The 19,020-nt window shown below is 49.0% G+C and overlaps 1 protein-coding gene across 5 annotated transcripts in view; it reads right to left on the bottom strand.

Annotated features, from left to right (window-relative positions):
- Nucleotides 1–19,020, bottom strand: part of LOC119965249 (glutamine--fructose-6-phosphate aminotransferase [isomerizing] 2-like) — a 206,590-nt gene that overhangs the window by 70,526 nt on the left and 117,044 nt on the right. For all 5 annotated transcript variants that reach the window (XM_038795735.1, XM_038795736.1, XM_038795737.1 and 2 more), the window contains one exon: nucleotides 5,430–5,555. In XM_038795735.1, coding sequence (XP_038651663.1) covers nucleotides 5,430–5,555 — 126 coding nt within the window. The remainder of the gene's footprint in view (nucleotides 1–5,429; nucleotides 5,556–19,020) is intronic.

Genomic DNA, 19,020 nt, shown 5'->3' with positions numbered 1-19,020 from the left:
TCCGGTGACGGCGGGCAGGAGGCAGCCGCGCGTTGGAGGGCTCCCGTTCGGGAACGGAATTGTCGGGGGTTAACGCCCGGTCCTAAGGGCAGCGGAGGCAGCAAAATTCGGGAGACAGCACAGGGAAGGGAAATGTTGAAGACCAGCAAAAAAACGGCCGTGAAAGTCTGTCGGGGAGTGGAAAGGTCACCACGGGGTCAGTAAAAGAAAATGGAGGCTGGAGCACCAGGGGAGGCCGCATTGCTTACGGCTGAAGAAATAACTAAAGTGATGGCTGTGGAATTCAAAAGGCAGTTTACAAAACATATGGAAGCAATGAGGAAGATGGGGGCGGTTTTGAAAGCGCAGGTGGAGGAGGCGATTACCCTGGTGAGGACGGAGGTGGCGAGCGCAGTGGCGGAGGTGTGGGAACAAGGCGAGGTGCTGAAGGAAGTGGAAGAGACATTACTGCAGCACAGTGATCAACTTACCTCGATGGGGAAGGAGATGCGGAAGGTGATGGAGATCAACAAGGATCTGCGAGGCAAATGGAAGACCTGGAAAACAGATCCAGGCGACAGAATCTGAGGATTGTGGGGCTGCCCAAAGGAGTGGAAGGACGGAGGCCGCCTGAGTATTTTGCCACGATGTTGGCGAAGCTATTGGGGGATGGGGAGGATCCCTCCCGAGATGAGCTGGATCGGGCTCATCGGTCGTGGAGGCCTGTACGAAAGGCGAGTGAGCCGCCAAGAGTAGTGACTCTGTGCTTCCGTACGTACAGTGTAAAGGAGAAGGACCTGTGCTGGGCTAAGCAGAAGCAGGTGGTGCAGTAGGCTGGAGCTGGTATACGTGTATACCAGGACTTTACGGTGGAGCTGGCGAGGAGGTGGGCTGCCTTCAACCAGGTGAAGAGGGCACTGTATGTTAGCAGGGTGCAGTGTGGCATTGTATATCCAGCGAAGCTGAGGGTGGCCTACAAGTTCAAGGACTTTATTTTGGGACGGCGGAAGCAGCGGAGGAGTTTGCAAAGGCAGAAGGACTGTGGCAGAATTGAGAAATGGTCATGTACCGACGTAGCCTCATGACTGTATTTTTTTCTTTTTTGTTTCACTGTGTGCTGGTGTATGGGCTAATGGAGCCAATGTTGTATATATTTGGACAAGGGAAGAAATGGGACTTTCAGTCGGAATGAGGGTTCTTTGGGGTGTGGGTGTATGCGCAGGGTTTGTGTGCTAAAGGGGACATCTGAGTTTTTCCTGGGGCCTGGCAAGGGGGAAAGAGACCCGGGCGGGGGCCTCCACGCTGGCCGGTTTAAGCTGGCCAGTGAAAAGGGATGAGGTGGGGGATGGTTTGCTGCCATCGGAGCCTGGCAGAACAGGGTCCGAGGGGTAAAGTTGGAGGGAAGGAACCGAGGTTAGGGGGTGGAGTTTCACAAGAGGAAATGGAGGGGAGGAGTTGAGGGTTTACAACTCTTGGGTGTCATTTACGGTACTCTTTCGGAGGTTGGATGGCATTGAGTGTCGTCGGGGGGGGGAGGAGACTCTATAGGTTAATGGTGACCATGGGCGATTCCGGACTCTTTTTTTTCCCACTGTGGGAGGGTTTGTTTTATTTGATGCATAATTGACAGGTGGGCCGTTGGGTGGGGTGGTGGGAGGATGGGACCGTTGTTGATGTTAAGGGTATTGACTTTGTATTTGTTACCGTTTGCTGCTTGTTGGTGGGATGTACATTTTGAAGGAAAATGTGAAAAAGGAGAATAAAAACATTTTTTTTTTTTTTAAATGAACCAGACATCGGATTCAGACATGATAAACACACACCCAGGCTAGTCAACCCCAAAGCTATCCTCATTAATATCTGTGTAATTTGTGCAAAGTTAAGAATGCGATCTCACAGGCCAGTCAAGTAAAAACCTGATATAATACTCACAGATTCAACCAATGCCCCCGACCCCTCCAGAGGCTCTGGCATTTTAATATACCATTAGGCGGAAGTGACCCTCAAAGTTCTCAGCATTAACTATGAATCCCATGGGAGCAGCACGGTGGCGCAGTGGATAGCATTGCTACCTCATGGCGCTGAGGTCCCAGGTGCAATCCCGGCTCTGGGTCACTGTCCGTGTGGAGTTTGCACATTCGCCCCGTGTTTGTGTGGGTTTTGCCCTCACAACCCAAAACTGTGCAGGATAGGTGGATTGGTCACACTGAATTGCCCCATAATTGGAAAAGAAATTGGGTGCTCTAAATTTATTTTTAAAAAACTATGAATCCCATTAAGTCTTACAGCATAAGGTCAAAAACGAAAATAGGCAAGGAAACGCCCTGCTGGAAGAAACTGAGCAGTTAATGAGAAAGGACGGTTCCATGAACATTTGCATTTTCAATTATGACAAAAGCCCAGTATTAATGCAAGGTTGAAGCATTTTCTGTTTCCTTCAGACAGAGATAGGGTGGATGATCCTTTGTGTTGTCCTTTGAAGGTTCCCACAACAATGGGTCCAACCATTAACAGTTGCGGCAAAAATGAACGTCCTTCCATCAATTTAGATTTTTATGTTCAGCTCCATGTGACATTGCTCAGGTAACAAAGCAGTCCATGTCCAAATGCAGCAAGGATGGACACATGCAGGTTTGGACTGGTACATGGAATGTACCTTTTCCACACAGAAGTGTCAAGCACTGAACATCTCCAACAAGAGAGAGTCTAATCTCAGAAGGGAGAGAGTCAAGAAGGGGAGTAGAGATAACCCTGGTAACTATAGGCCGGTGAGCCTAACGTCTGTGGTGGGTAAAGTCTTAGAGAGGATTATAAAATATACAATTTATAATCATCTAGATAGGAATAATATGATTAGGGATAGTCAGCATGGTTTTGTGAAGGGTAGGTCATGCCTCACAAACCTTATCAAGTTCTTTGAGAAGGTGACTGAACAGGTAGACGAGGGTAGAGCAGTTGATGTGGTGTATATGGATTTCAGTAAAGCGTTTGATAAGGTTCCCCACGGTCGGCTATTGCAGAAAATACAGAGGCTGGGGATTGAGGGTGATTTAGAGAGGTGGATCAGAAATTGGCTAGTTGAAAGAAGACAGAGAGTGGTGGTTGATGGGAAATGTTCAGAATGGAGTTCAGTTACGAGTGGCGTACCACAAGGATCTGTTCTGGGGCCGTTGCTGTTTGTCATTTTTATAAATGACCTAGAGGAGGGCGCAGAAGGATGGGTGAGTAAATTTGCAGACGACACTAAAGTCGATGGAGTTGTATACAGTGCGGAAGGATGTTGCAGGTTATAGAGGGACATAGATAAGCTGCAGAGCTGGGCTGAGAGGTGGCGAATGGAGTTTAATGTGGAGAAGTGTGAGGTGATTCACTTTGGAAAGTATAACAGGAATGTGGAATATTTGGCTAATGGTAAAATTCTTGGTAGTGTGGATGAGCAGAGGGATCTCGGTGTCCATGTACATAGATCCCTGAAAGTTGCCACCCAGGTTGATAGGGTTGTGAAGGAGGCCTATGGTGTGTTGGCCTTTATTGGTAGAGGGATTGAGTTCCGGAGCCATGAGGTCATGTTGCAGTTGTACAAAACTCTAGTACGGCCGCATTTGGGGTATTGCGTACAGTTCTGGTCGCCTCATTATAGGAAGGACGTGGAAGCTTTGGAACGGGTGCAGAGGAGATTTACCAGGATGTTGCCTGGTATGGAGGGAAAATCTTATGAGGAAAGGCTGATGGACTTGAGGTTGTTTTCGTTAGAGAGAAGAAGGTTAAGAGGTGACTTAATAGAGGCATACAAAATGATCAGAGGGTGAGATAGGGTGGACAGCGAGAGCCTTCTCCCGCGGATGGAGGTGGCTAGCACGAGGGGACATAGCCTTAAATTGAGGGGTAATAGATATAGGACAGAGGTCAGAGGTGGGTTTTTTACGCAAAGAGTGGTGAGGCCGTGGAATGCCCTACCTGCAACAGTAGTGAACTCGCCAACATTGAGGGCATTTAAAAGTTTATTGGATAAGCATATGGATGATAAGGGCATTGTGTAGGTTAGATGGCCTTTAGTTTTTTTTCCATGTTGGTGCAACATCGAGGGCCGAAGGGCCTGTAATGCGCAGTATTGTTCTATGTTCTAATCATTTCCATTTGACAGCCAATGGCATTATCTGGATCTAATTTTTCATCATCTTGTCAACATTGACAAACAAAAGCTTAACTGGATCAGACGTGAATGTCAGAGTAGGTCAGAGGCTGGCCATTCTGCAACTAGTGAGTCACCCTATCCATCCCAAAGTCTCACTGACTACTTGCAAGGCACAAGGCAGGATATAATGGAATATTTTCCACATGCATGGACAAGTGCATCTTCAACACACCCAAGAAGCTCACCGCCCTAAACATTACTCACAACAAAGCCGAATAATTAATAAAAGCAAATTACTGCGGATGCTCGAATTGGAAACAAAAAGAGAAAATGCTGGAAAATCTCAGCAGCATCTGTAAGGAGAGAACAGAGCTAGCCTTTCAAGTCCAGATGACCCTTTGTCAAAGCCAAATAATTGATCAGTACCCCATTCACCAGCTTAAATATTAATTTCCTCTACCACCGACACAATTTGACTGCAGTGCATCTACAAGATGCTTTGCAACTACTCACCTAGGCTTCTTCATCAGCACCTCTCATATCCATGATCTCTTCCACCACGAAGGCTCAGGTCAGGAGATGCATGGGAACACCATCTCCTCCAGGTCTCCCTCCAAGTCATACATCACAGTGATTGACATTGATTACCGTTCCTTCATCATTACTGGACCAAAGTCCTTGAATTCCCTACCAAGGATTGTGGTATCTTCACCATATGAACTGGAGTTGTTTAAGGTAGTGGCGGTGACCACCACCATGGGCAAATAGGAATGTGCAATAAATACTGGCCTTGCCAGAAATGCCTGCATCCCATGAATTAATAATTGAAAAATAAAAATTCTGAATAAGTTTTTAATAAATTTAAAATACCTGGTGAGAAAAGTTGGTTTAATTTTTGTCACAGTTGTTTTCTTCATTTCATTGTTATCATGGCACCTCTGTGTAACCAAGTACTCAGCAGCCCAATCACCCAATAGTAAAAAATACAAAATATTTCCGTAGATATTGCAATAAATAGTTAGTAAATGGTTAAATTAATTTCAGCTGCAATCCAATCTTGTACCATTCTACTGAAATTCATTCACTACCCAATCATTTATATGCCAATTTATTAGGAATATATTTACTTTTCTCATCACTTTTGATGCATTAAAAATACATACCATTGAGTAGGGGGTTAGAAAAGGTGGGACCTGAGAGAGATAAAGACAGCTTTTGCAATATATTTGTCATTGTATTTACACTGTTTCTTCTTCTGTTGCTGTTATAAAACCATAAATACCTCAATAAAATGTTTATTTAAAAATATACATACCATTGTTTTTATCAGAGCTTTGAGGATGACTGTTCACTTTGTTTGGAACCCCATGTGTTGCCCACCGAGTGTGTGCAATCCCAAAGTGTATTTCAAACTCTTTGTCAAAGTCCAGAAATGTTTGTTCTGAAACAAAGTAATTGCTTACCATATGCTGTATTTAAACATAAATATAAATCAATGAGACTATCAAGCAATTATTTCACAACTGAATTTCTACAGCATTCCATATTATTTACAAGCTGGGCAAGGGGGGTACAGAAAGAACGAAGAACATTATTGCACAGAAACAGGCCCATCGGCCCACCCACCCTGCGCTGTCAGATTCCTTATTTAGATCTACTACTTATTGCCCAAACGATCTGTATCCCTCCATTCCCCACCCATTCAGGTGTCTATCAATTTATAATTTTAATGTTGTGATTGTGCCTGCCTCCACCACCTCCACTGGCAATGCGTTCCAGGCACCCACTTTTCTCTGCGTGAAAAACTTTCCCCGCACACCACCCCTAAACTTTCCCTTCTCACCAAGAACCTGTGCCCCCTTGTAATTGAGTCATCCATCCTGGAAAAAAGCTTCCGACTATTCACCCTGTCTATACATCTTGTAATTTTGTAGACCTCAATGAGTTCTCCCCTCAGCCTCTATCTTTCTAATGAAAAGAATCTGAGTTTAACACTCTCCAGACCAGGCAGCATCCTGATAAACATTCTTTGCACTCTCTCCATAGCATCCGCATCCTTCTGGTAGTGTGGCGACCAGAATTGCACGCAATATTCCAAATGCGGCCTAACAAAAGTTTTACACAAACAACTGTAACATGACCTACCAACTCGTGTACTCAATTCACCAGCCAATGAAGGCAAGTGTGCCGTATGCCTTCTTGACCACCTTATCCACCTGTGATACCACTTTCATGGAACCATGGACATGTCCAGATCCCTCTGCATGTCAATGCTCTCAAGGGTTCTGCCATTTACTGGATAATTCACACCTGACTGACCTTCCAAAATGCGTCACCTTACATTTGTCTGGTTTGAACTCCATGTGCCATTTTTCTGCCCAACTCTCCAATCTATCTGTATTGTGCTGTATTATCGGACAGTTCCCTTCATTATCTGCAACTTGACCTGTCTTAAGAGTCCATCTGCAAACTTGCTAATCAGAGCATCTACATTTTCCTCCAGATCATTTATATGTATTACAAACAAGTGGTGTGAGCATGGATTCCTGTGGAACACCATTAGTTACAGATCTCCATTCTGAAAAACTCCCTTCCACTGCTGCTGTCTCCTGTTGCTAAGCCAGCTCTTTATCCATCCAGCAAGCACACCCCAAATCCCATGTAACTTTACCTTTTGTACCAGTCGGCCATGAGAGACCTTATCAAACATCCATGCAGACGACATCCACAGACTTTCACTCATGAATTAATTTTATCACTTCCTCACAAAACTTGATCAAATTGGTAAGAAATGACCTTCCCTGCACAAAATCATGTTGTCTATCATTAACAAGTTCATTCGCTTCCAAACGTGAATAAATCCTGTCCCTCAGTATCTTCTCAACAGCTTCCTTGTCAGACTTACCGGCCTGTAATTGCCTGGATTATCTCTGCTTCCCTTCATAAACAAAGGAACAACATTGACTATTCTACAGTCCTCTGGAACTTCGCCTGTGGTCAAAGACGATGCAAAGGTACAAGGCCCCAGCTATTTCCTCTCTTGCTTCCCACAGTAATCTGGGATATATACCATCTGGCCCAGGGGACTTGTCTACCGTAATGCATTTTAAGATATTCAACATTTCCTCCATCATTATGCTGACATGTCCTAGAATATTCACACACCCATTCCTAGTCTCAACAACAGTCATGTCCCACTCCTTGGTGAATACTGATGCAAAGTATTTATTAAAGATCTCACCCACTTCCTCAGACTTCACAAATAACTTCCCCCCTTTGTCCTCGAGTGAGCCTACCCTCCCTCTTGCTCTTGAAATATGTATAAAAGGCCTTGGAATTTTCCTTAACCCTACTTGCCAATGATACTTATTGGTATATATATATATTAGCCCTCTTAACTCCCCGTTTGAGTTGTTTCTACTTTCCCTATATTCTTCAAAAGCTTTGTTTTTAGTTGCTTAGACCTCATGAATGCTTCCTTTTTCTTTTTGACTAGTCTCTCAATTTTGCCGGTCATCCATGGTTCCCTAATCCTGCCATTTCTGTCCTTCATTTTTGAAGGTACATGCCTGTCCTACACGCTAATCGGCTGGTCTTTAAAAGACTCCCACATATCAAATGTCGATTTACCCTCATTCAGCCGCTCCCAATCCACAAGCCCCAGCTCTTGTCAAATTCTGTTGTAGTTTGCTTTTTCCCAATTTAACACCCTTACTCGAGGAGCACTCTTGTCCTTATCCATGGGTATTCGAAAATGTACAGAATTATGGTCACTATTCCCAAAATGTTCCCCGACGGAAACTTTGGTCACCAGGTCATGAATCTCAAACTTTTTTTAAAATGCCAAAACAAAAGCAAAATATTGTGGATGATGGAAATCTAAACTAAAGTCAGAACATGCTAGAAAAGTACCGAAGTCTGAAGAAGTCATAAGGACACAAAACATTAACGGCTCTCTCTTCTCAAATTTTGCCTGATTGTTGAATTTTTCCAGTAATTTTTTAATTTATTAAAAATGCCGTTGGCAAGTATTCTATTTTTGGTTGAAGTACACGTCCCATGCGTTAACAGCAACAGGAATAACTTGTATTTGTTTTGTACTTTTAACATACTATGTCCCAAGGCAATTCATGAGAAACGTATCAAATTTGACACTGAGCTATGCAAGGAGATACTGGGTCAAATAACCAAAAGCTTGTTCAAAGTGGAGGTTTTATGAAGTGGCTTAAAGGAGGAAAAATGGAGGAGAGGAGTTGTTTCACAAGGAATATTCAAAGCTTAGGCCCTTGGCAGCTGAAGGCACAGCACTGGGGTGATGGCTGGATGCAAGTTAGGAAATGAGCAGCTGAGTTTTGGATGACCCCAAGTATACTGATGGCAGAACCTGGGAGGTCAGCTAGTAGTGTGCTGAAATAATTGAGTCTGATGGGAACAAAGAATTCCATAAGTGTTTCAACAGATCAACTGGAGGAGGTATCGAGTTGACTTTGTTATCAAAGTCAAACTAAGTGGCCTTAATTACAACACATATATGTGGTAAGAATCACATCTCGTGTCAAATGTGAATAGTCTGATACAGGCTACTGGTGTAAAGGAATGGCGGTTATGGCAAGAACTGAAGAGAATGGCCATGGTCTTCCCCGTATTTTACTGGAAGAAAATTTCTGTTCATCCAGTACCTGGGGTGAAATTCTCCAACCCCACGCAGGGTCAGAGAATCGGCCGGCGGCGGCGTTATTCCCGCTCCCGCCATGTTTTGAATTTTCCGAACCACCATTAAACGGCGTAGTTCAAATCCCGCCGGCAGCCTCGGAGAACAGCTGGCCCCGGCGGGATGTCATTTAATTTTTACGGTGATTAATTCTCCGGCCTGGATGGGTCGAAGACCCGCCGATGTGGCCACGGGTCACGTCGGCGAAAATCGGGGGCAGCACGGTAGCATGGTGGTTAGCATAAATGCTTCACAGCTCCAGGGTCCCAGGTTCGATTCCCGGCTGGGTCACTGTCTGTGCGGAGTCTGCATGCCCTCCCCGTGTGTGCGTGGGTTTTGTCCAGGTGCTCCGGTTTCCTCCCACAGTCCAAAGATGTGCGGGTTAGGTGGATTGGCCATGATAAATTGCCCGCAGTGTCCTAAAAGTAAGGTTGGGGGGGGGGGGGGAGGGGGTTGTTGGGTAACGGGTATAGGGTGGATACGTGGGTTTGAGTAGGGTGATCATTGCTCGGCACAACATCGAGGGCCGAAGGGCCTGTTCTGTGCTGTACTGTTCTATGTTTATAACGGCGTCAACTATTGATGATGGTTGACGCCGTTCAGTTACCTACATCGAGTGCGGGTGGGGAGGGAGGAGGAGGAGAGTACCGGCGTTTGTGTGTGGGGGGTGGGGGGGGAGGAGGAGAAGAGTACCGGCGTTTGTGGGGGGGGGGGGGGGGGGGGGGGGGGAGGAGAGGACCGGCGTTTGTGTGGGGGGTGGGGGAAGAGAAGAGTACCGGCGTTTGTGTGTGGGGGGGGGGGGGGGGGGGGAGGAGAATACCGGCGTTTGGGGGGGGGGGGGTAGCGGCGTTGCAGAGGGGTGGAGATGGGGGGTCGTGGCATTGGAGAGGGGTGGAGAGGGGGGGTTGCGGCATTGGAGAGGGGTGGAGAGGGGGGGTCGCGGCGTTGGAGAGGGGGAAGGGGTAGGGGTGGGGGGGTAGGGGTGGGAGGGGGGTGTTGGGAAGAGAGATAGAGTGAAATCACTTACTTTAGTGCCGGTAGATTGGGGGGAGGGGTTTGTGAAGAGAGAGAGTGAAATCACTTACTTTAGTGCCGGTGGGTTGGGGGGGGGGGGGGGGGGGTTGGTTGGGGGATAAGGGCAATGATTACATGTTGTCTTCCCCGCCACCACCCCCCCCCCCCCCCCCCCCCCCCCCCCCCCGCCGCAGGCAATCATGTTTTCCGTTCAGCCTGTGATGTTTTCCGCCGTGGTTGCATCCGCGATTGTACAAGTCGCCCTGGAGGAGGAGGAGGAGAACGAGGAGAGGGTGGAGGACGTTGTGGCGGCATAGTGATGGAGACGTCCGAGGAGGCCCCGTGTGTACAGACCCCGTTCATCGTACCTGGAACTCACAGACCGGGCATGCAGGATGAGACTCCGGATGAGCTCTGAAACCGTGGCACACATATGTCACCTGATGGCTCACCTGGCACCGCGTGGCACTGGGGGATGACACCCTCTCTCCGTGTCTGTCAAGGTTACAGTGGCCCTCAACCTTTATGCCACGGGCTCATTCCAGGCGCCGAGTGGGGACCTGTCCGGCATCTCACAGGCATCGGTGCACCGATGCATCCGGGCCGTGACAGGCGCCCTATATGCCATTGCGGACCACTACATCCGCTTCCCCATGGACCAGGCAAACCAGGATGCCCGGGCCGTGGGGTTCTCTGCCATGGCTGGGTTTCCCATGGTCGAAGGGTTGATCGATGGGATGCACGTAGCCGTGCGGCCACCTGCAGACAACAGGGCCGTCTTCACAAACAGGAAAGGGACATATTCTATGAACACCCAAGTGGTCTGCGACCACCGCATGATAATCATGCACGTCTGCGCCCGGTACCCGTGAAGTGTTCATGACTCATACGTGTTGTCGCGGTCGAACATCCCTGGAATGTTCGAAGGACGCCACCGCCGGATGAGGGGCTGGTTGCTGGGCGATAGGGGTTACCCGTTGCGGCCGTGGCTGATGATGCCTATACGGAGGCCACAGACTAACGCGGACAATAGATACAACGATGCCCATGCAGCGACCAGGGGTCTAATTGAGAGGTGCTTTGGGATCCTCAAGTCGCGATTCAGGTGCCTGGACATCTCTGGGGGGGCCCTCCAGTACCCGCCAGATAGGATCGGCCGCATCATTGTGGTGTGTTGTGTCCTGCACAACATCGCCCAGCAGAGGGGTGATGTGCCGCAGCCAGAGGAGGGGGGAGTGGAGGAGCCGGAGGAAGAGGCGCAGACCTCCCCAGACGAGGGAGATGGGGCAATGATCAGGGCAGACGGGCAGGTCATTGGCGGGTGGCTGCCCAACATCACCGTAAGGGTCAGCGAGCACGGGACAGGCTGATAGCCAGCCGGTTCACAGACTAGGGAGGTAGCGAATCGGCGAGTATGGCAACGTTCCACACACCATGGCAACATCCGACCACCCTCACCCACGCAACACCTTCACTCCACCCTCACAAACCCTGCACCAAGACCCAACACCTCACCAACCATTTCCACCCCACCTGAAAGCACAACACCCCTCCATTGCACATCCACTGCGACACAATGGGGCGTCATCACACGGTTGCCGATGGAAGCGTGTCTACTGCAGTCCATGGAGGATGATGACGTCACGCACTGCGATGAGCTCCTGGCTCCAAATCGTTGTACAATGTCTGACCCATGGCCACAGTACCACCAACCTTCCGGACCATCCCTGCATGCGGCCGTCACACTGCAGCGCATGGTCACATCCTCTGCCCAGAGGGATTGAGAGGGCGGGCCAGGTGAAGGGGGGACACACTCACCTGAGGCTGACATCAGGCCCTCCACACACACTGGCACTCAACCTACATGACACCCCCGCACGCTTCGGACAGAATACAAAGGCAGCTTCTGTAGGTGCGTAAGTGATTTTAATGACAGACAGTCCATACATGTGCCCTAGACTCTGAAACTACTGTGCCCTTCACCCGTGCCAACTTACTAAGTTTCTAATTTCTTGATAATACGGACCCTTTTACTACGCCTAGGTGGTTCCCCAGACAGTACAGCAGGACTGGAGGTGGACTCCTGCGAATCATGCCCTGTGACTCGTGATCCCTTTAGCGGACGTTTCCTGGGGCGGCCCGGCCTAGATGGGCCAGGCTGCGGCTCGGGCGACTGGGATGGCGAGCTGCCAGCCTGTCTTACCCGCTGCCCACCAGATGCACCTGGGACGGAAGGGGGAAGAGTCCGAGGTGGTGCGGTGTTCCGGGACCTCCCCTACAGGGGGACCCGGTACAGAGCACAGCACCTCCTCCTCCCTCGGGGTGCCCGATGGCCCCCGGGCCTCTACATGGGTCGGGGGTGTGAACGGACCGGCCATCTGACGCTGCCCCGACACCTGGCGCTGCCAGTCCTGGAGGCTCGTGCTGGTACCGACAAGGGTCCTCAGATCTGCAGCAATGGAGCTCAGGGAGTTGACCATCCCTGTTTGTTTTTCGGCGACGCCGGTGAGGTGATGGACAATGGCACCGATGCCCTCAGCGATGGCCTGCTGAGACTGGGCCATTGCCTGCAGAGACTGCGCCATGGCCTGCTGAGACAGGGCCACAACGTTGAACACCTCTGCCATCAGCCGCTGGGTCTGGCTCATGGCTTCCTGAGAGTGGGAAGCCACGTCCTGAGACACGGACGCCGCCTGCATGGACAGCCCCAGAGCTTGCATACTGCGACCCATGTCGGACACCGTTGCACCCATTGCCTCGACGGCGGACGCCACCCGTGCGGTTTCGGCCTGGGTGGCACGCATGACCAGCACGACTTCCTGCTCCTGGACACGGGTGGACTCCTCCACCTGCGTCTGCATCAGCTGCAAGCCGGCCGTCACCCTCTTCAATCGACCCAGATTTGTTGATTGCATCGGGTCTATGGGTGGGTCCGTTAACTCCAGGAACCCGGGACCAGTCTGGGCGGCAGATGTTTGGTTGCGCCAGGATGCCCTCCGACCTCCCGGCCCCTCTGCCGCTCCTACCTCCACCTGCTGTACTGGGACGACAGTGTTGTACGCACCAGCGAGTGACCCAGATGACTCGTCACTAAAAAGCCCTGCCGGGTTCTCTGCGTGTCTCTGCGATGGTGGAGGGTGTTGGAGACAGCTGTGCCATTGAACTGTGCGCATGGTCAAAGTCCGTGTCTGTGGTCCCCTGGGGTTCACCCATCTGCTCGGTCCGTCCATTGTCCTGGGTGGCAGTGTCCTGGCTTGGGGTGTCCATTGTTAGGTGCGACGGGGGCCTCTGGCTTCTCCCCTCATCGCGGCGTCTTTGAACCCTGCGTCGCGGAATGCGCACGAGACGCGGGCGTCGTCTGGCTATAGCCGCGCATCTCCTCTCCAACCCTGGGGCATCCTGCGGCCGTTGCAGGCCAGAGGGGCCGGGTCGCTCCCTCTCCCGTGGCCGCCCTGGGGCATCCTGCGGCCGTTGCAGGCCAGAGGGGCCGGGTCGCTCCCTCTCCCGTGGCCGCCCTGGGGCATCCTGCGGGCGGTGGGCATCCGCGGGGACAGGTGCCTCGATGTCTGGTCCTGCAATACACAAGACAGCATACATGGTTAAACACTCAGATCGGGGGATATGGGGAGAGGGGATATGGGGGAGGGTGGATATGGGAGAGGGGGAAGGGCCGTGGGTGGCTCACTTGTTGGCGGGCCCCCGACCTCTGCCTCGGCAACCTCCCGGTCCTCAGGTCCTCCTGCCATTTCCAGGGCCCTTTCCTCATGGACGGCGAGTGGTCTCTCCTCGGCAATGCCCCCACCATTCCTTTGACACCTCCTGTTGTAGGATCGCTTGTCCTGTTGGAGGTGGGGGGCGTGTGGGTAGCAGATGTAGAAACAACAGTGTTAGACACGAGACCAATATTCAATTTGCCTTCCTAATTATCTAGTTAACTGCATGCTAGCTTTTTTTCATTGATGCTTGGAGACCCCCAAATCCAACGGTTTGGCAGCTTTCAGCACTCTTTCTCCATGTTAATCATATGCAGCTCATTTATTCTTCCTACCATAGTTCAGAACTTCATGTTTTCTTTATTTATATTCCGTCTGCCATGTTTTTGCCAACTAACTTAATCTGTACATATTCCTTTGTAGACTTGTGCCATCACACCAATTTATGTGTCGTCCACGATTATGGCAGAAGCGCTTTCACTTCCCTCATTAATATAAATTGCAATGTAAACCTCATCCTGGAGTCTAAGAGCAGATGCTGGAACTGAATTGGTGTTGATGTACTGTCCTGATAGCAGCGCCAGTGTCGGAGCCTTTGAGGACGTGCAAAGGGGCCAGCACCGGTGCCCAGTGGAACTCGAGCTAATCTAACTAAAGCAAATATTGAATTTGGTGCTGTCCTGATTGGCACCCGAGAGCTTGATTAGTTTTTGCTGCCTATAAGCATTCCTCTCCCCACACACTTTCATTGCAGCCAGGAAGATGGTACCTTAAAGAGTTGCACCGACATTCGCAGCTGTAGAGCTCGAGACACTGCTGAATGCCATGCAGGAGAGTTGGGACAACCTGTTCCCTGGACAAGGAAGGAGACAGACACCAGCCGGTGTCAGAGGTTAAGCGCCACGGGCCCCACTCCAAGGACTCGTCAGCAGTGCAGGAATAATCAGCCCAATGTCCTTGGGTCGGTCCATATGAGTCACCACCCCATATCCCCTGGCAAAGGTCACGACACATTAGGGTTGGTGACCAAATTAGGGTGAAGGTCAAGTTCAGAATGAAGGTCAAGGTCAAGTTCAGAATGAAGGTCAAGTTCAGAATGAAGGTCCAGTTCAAGTTCAAAATAAAGGTCAAGTTCAGAATAAAGGTCAAATTCAGAATAAAGGTCAAGTTCAGAATAAAGGTCAAGTTCAGAATAAAGGGCAAGGTCAGAATGAAGGTCAAGTTCAAGTTCAGACTGAAGGTCAAGGTCAGAATGAAGGTCCAGTTCAAGTTCCGAATAAAGGTCAAGGTCAATTTCAGAATAAAGGTAACGTTCAAGGTCAAGTTCAGAATGAAGGTCAAGCTCAAAGTGACGGTCAAGTTCAGAATAAAAGTCAAGTTCAAGTTCAGAATGAAGGTCAAGTTCCAGTTCAGAATGAAGGTCAAGTTCAGAATAAAGGTCAAGGTAGGTGTCAATGTCACGGGGAGGGGGACTCACCCTGGCTGCCCTGACGAGGTTGTTAATCTTCTTGTGGCACTGGGTGCCTGTCCTTGGGGTGATACCCACCGAACTGACGGCCACAGAGACATCCCTCCACAGGCGACTTCGGAGTCTCGGGGCAACCCTGCGCCCATCTCGTGGGTAAAGGTCCTCCCTTCTCGCTTCTACAGCGTCCAGGAGCGCATCGAGGTCGCGGTCCAGGAATCTTGGGGCTGAGCGGCGCAAAGCCATGACTGGAGATCTTGCGGGGGGGGGGGGGGCTCTATTTATATCCAGTTTCGTCGGGCGGCGTTCGCCGGCCACTTCCGCAGCGCGTGAAACTGATGTGTATAGCGTCAGTCCGCTGCTGGCCCTTTCGGGAACGGAGATTTAGGGCCTAAAAGCAGGCCGCGACGTCGGAGTCACCGACGCCGCCTTTGCCCGCCGGAAATGGGCGTCACGTAGGTCCGTGGTGAATTTCGCCCCTGATGTCAGACACTGTGATAATTTTGAGACAATGAAGGGATTGAGAAAATTGAGCATGTCATTAGCTTATAGAAGGAAACAAATGGTTTTTTTTCAGGTAATGGGCGGAATATCAATGAGAGATAGTAGGGGGTCAAGGACAGATCCTTGGAGGATATCAGGGGCAATGATGCAGGATTGGGAAGAGAAGCCAATGCAGATAATTTTCTGGCTATGATTAGATAGATAAGAGTGGAACCAGATGAATGTAATCCCACCCAACTGGATGATGATAGTGAGGCATTGTGAGGGGGAGGTTTAACGTATCAACAGCTACAGCCAGGGCTATGAAGGATAAGGACATGGCATAATATGAAAGATAGTTAACTAGTTTGTGCCTCGACTAGTCAGGCGATCCACAACCCAAAATAACTGCAGCTGAGGAACCGTGTGCATACTTGGAGTTTAGCGATTTGGGTGGGGAAAGTGTGTGGAAGGAGGTGTTTGTTTCCTTCTGCTTTTCTACCTTTCCCAGCCTGTACAAATTGGTTCTTACGATACAATAGGGGAAGGAGGTAGCGGTTTGTTGTGTATCATGGTAGTTCAGGTCGAAGGTTTAAAATAGTATACAAATTACTGGTGAAGGTAATGGAAGGTATAAAAAAAGCAACAGAAATAAGTGAATAATATAAATAAATAATTGATTAAAACACATCAAGGCTGGCAGGACAGGTGATGTGCCAAGGCTGCAGCCTGTGGAAGTTCCTGGCTGCCAATATGATCTAAGACAAACACGTCTGTGGTTCAAGGAACTTCAGCTCTGAGCTGTGCTGCAAACTCTCCAACACATCAGGGAGGATAAAAGTAACCCGGATGCTCTGTACCAGGAGTCACATCACTTAGGATAGGGTCTTCTGATTTGATCCGTGGTCAGAGACAGGAGGGTGTGACTATGAGTGAGGGAGGTAAGGGGACTCAGAGGACAGGAGTGTCAGCCCCTGCAATTGTTCAATAGGTTTGAAATTTTCTTAGCTTGTTTGGATGAGGAAAAAGACTGCAAGGTGAATGGGTGGACTGGTCATGGCAAAGGGTGGAAATCAAAAGGGGAGAGCAAAGAGGTAGTGATAGGAGACAGCATAATCAGGGGATAGATACTGTTCTCTGCGGTCAAGGACGTGATTCCAGATGGCTGTGTTGCCTGCCCGGTGCCAAGGTTCAAGGTATCTGCTCAGGATGGAGAGGAATTTGCAGTGGGAGGAGGAGGATCCAATGATTGTGCTCTAAGTAGGTACCAACAACAGAGGTAACATTATGAAAGAGGTTCTGCATATAGAATGAGGAGCTAAGCACTAAATTCAAAGCAGGATTATCACCCGAGATGTCTGCAAATTGGTATTGGGCACATAAAATTAGAGAGATGAATGCGTGGCACAATCAATGGTGTGGGCTAAGTGGGTTCTGGTTTGTGGGGCATTGGCACCAGTACTGGGGAACGTTGGTCAACACCTGAACTGTGATGGGACAATTATTCTTGCAAACCGCATAACAACTAGTGAAGTAGAGAGGATTTCAAACTAAATAGTGGAGGCAAGGGATCAAATGTGGAAAGATGTATGACGGGATTATCCGGTCCGCCAGTCGTGTTTTCCGGCACTGCGCGCCCCCGCCGGCTTCTCCATTCCCGCAGCTGGCCAATGGTGTCTCCCATTGTGGCCACCTCACGCGGTCGGGAAACCCATGGGTCTGCTGCCAGCGGACTGGAGGATCCCTCCGACGGAGAATTCCACTGGTGATATATCAAAGAGAAGAGAGGAAAATAATACTGTAATATGGGGAATGAGGATCAAAGAATGGCAAAAAGGGACAGAGCAAAAACCTAAGAATGCACCAACAATCAAGGCTAGATGTTACAAAGATAACAAAGAGGCAAAACTAAAGGTTCTGAATCTGAATGCACATAGCATTTATTGAAAAGTAGCGGCAAACGTTTAAGGGGGCATTTCAGAATATTTAAAATATATTCTTACTCAGGAAAGTTTCTGAAGGGAGGACTAACCATGCATGGTTTCCTGAAGAAGTTAGAGAAAGCATGAAACTTGAGGAAAAAGCATACACATGCACAAAGATAAATGGCAGGTCATATGATTCATCAGAATGTAAAGAATGCTAAAGAATGCCTAAAAGGTTAATCAGCAAAAAGAAGTTGAATATGAAAGGAAACTAGCTAGAAATGTACAAATAGATAGCAGTGAGTTTCTACAGGTATCTAAAAAGGAAACAAATACACAAAATGAGTGTCGATCCTCAAGAGAGTGACAAAGGGGAGTCAATAGTATTTAACAAGCAAAAGGCAGATGAAATGAAAACTATTTTGCTTGTCTTCACTGTAGGGGATACAAAACAAATTCCAGTAATAGCTGTAAATCAGGGAGTGGAAGGAGAGGGGAACTTGGTGAAATTCTAATCACTAGGGAAGCAGTACTGAGCAAACTGATGGAGCTGCGGCCTGACAATTTTTTGGATCCTGATGGATTTCACCCGAGGGCTCTAAAAGAAGCAGCTAACACGATAGCAGATATGTTGGTGTTAGTTTTTCGAAATTCTGGAAAGGTTCCATCAGATTGGAAAGTGTCATGATATGCACACATGCAACCAATGAACACTCAGAATAGGACACAACCAATGGGCAGTCAGGACACTCAGAGGTGGCATCACCACAAGGGAGCATGACATAAACACTATAAAAGGGATGAGGCACTCACACCCTGCCTCTTTCCACAGACAGACATCTAGAGAGTTAGACAGGTTTGGTCAGCAGCATCACACCCCAGCACGTGGCTTAGAGCAAGCTGGTACAGTTAAACTGAGTTACTACAGTTAGATTAGTAGAGAGTCAAACTCATTTGAGAACTGTGTTAATAGTTCAATAAACACGTTGAACTCATTTCAGAGTCTGGAGTATCCTTTAGTTAAGACTGCATCAAGTAGCAGCCTGTGTTATCCAAAGCAGCATAACACAACATGATACCAGGAGTGACTGTTCAATCTATTTAGTTCAACTCAGCAAGATCCGTGACAACCAGCTACTGAATACAGACACAATGGACAAGCTTCAGGCTCCTCATCAGCTCAGGACCACTGGCAATCATTCAAGCAGAAATGTCAACTATACGTGGAAGCATCCGACCTCAATGGCGTGACCGATGCTCGGAAGATAGCTCTTCTACTCACCACTGTGAGTGACCATGCGATAGAGATCTTCAACTCCTTTCACTTTTCCGAAGGGCAGTACAAAACAAAGTACCAAACCATCCTGGACAAATTAGACAGCCACTGCGAGGTGGACACCAACGAAATCTTCGAGCGATACATCTTCAAGCAGAGGATGCAAGGTAAAGACGAATCCTTCACCTCCTATCTAACTAACCTTAGACTGCTAGCGCAATCCTGCAACTTCGGTGATATCACTGACTCCATGATCAGAGACCAAATCGTTTTGGAGCCCACTCTGATCCTCTGGGAGAGCAATTGTTGAAAATCAAGC

Source organism: Scyliorhinus canicula, chromosome 4, assembly GCF_902713615.1.
Source record: "Scyliorhinus canicula chromosome 4, sScyCan1.1, whole genome shotgun sequence".
Taxonomy (NCBI): domain Eukaryota; kingdom Metazoa; phylum Chordata; class Chondrichthyes; order Carcharhiniformes; family Scyliorhinidae; genus Scyliorhinus; species Scyliorhinus canicula.
The sequence above is the reverse complement of the archived record's forward strand: the minus strand, read 5'-3'. Positions and strand labels throughout refer to the sequence as shown.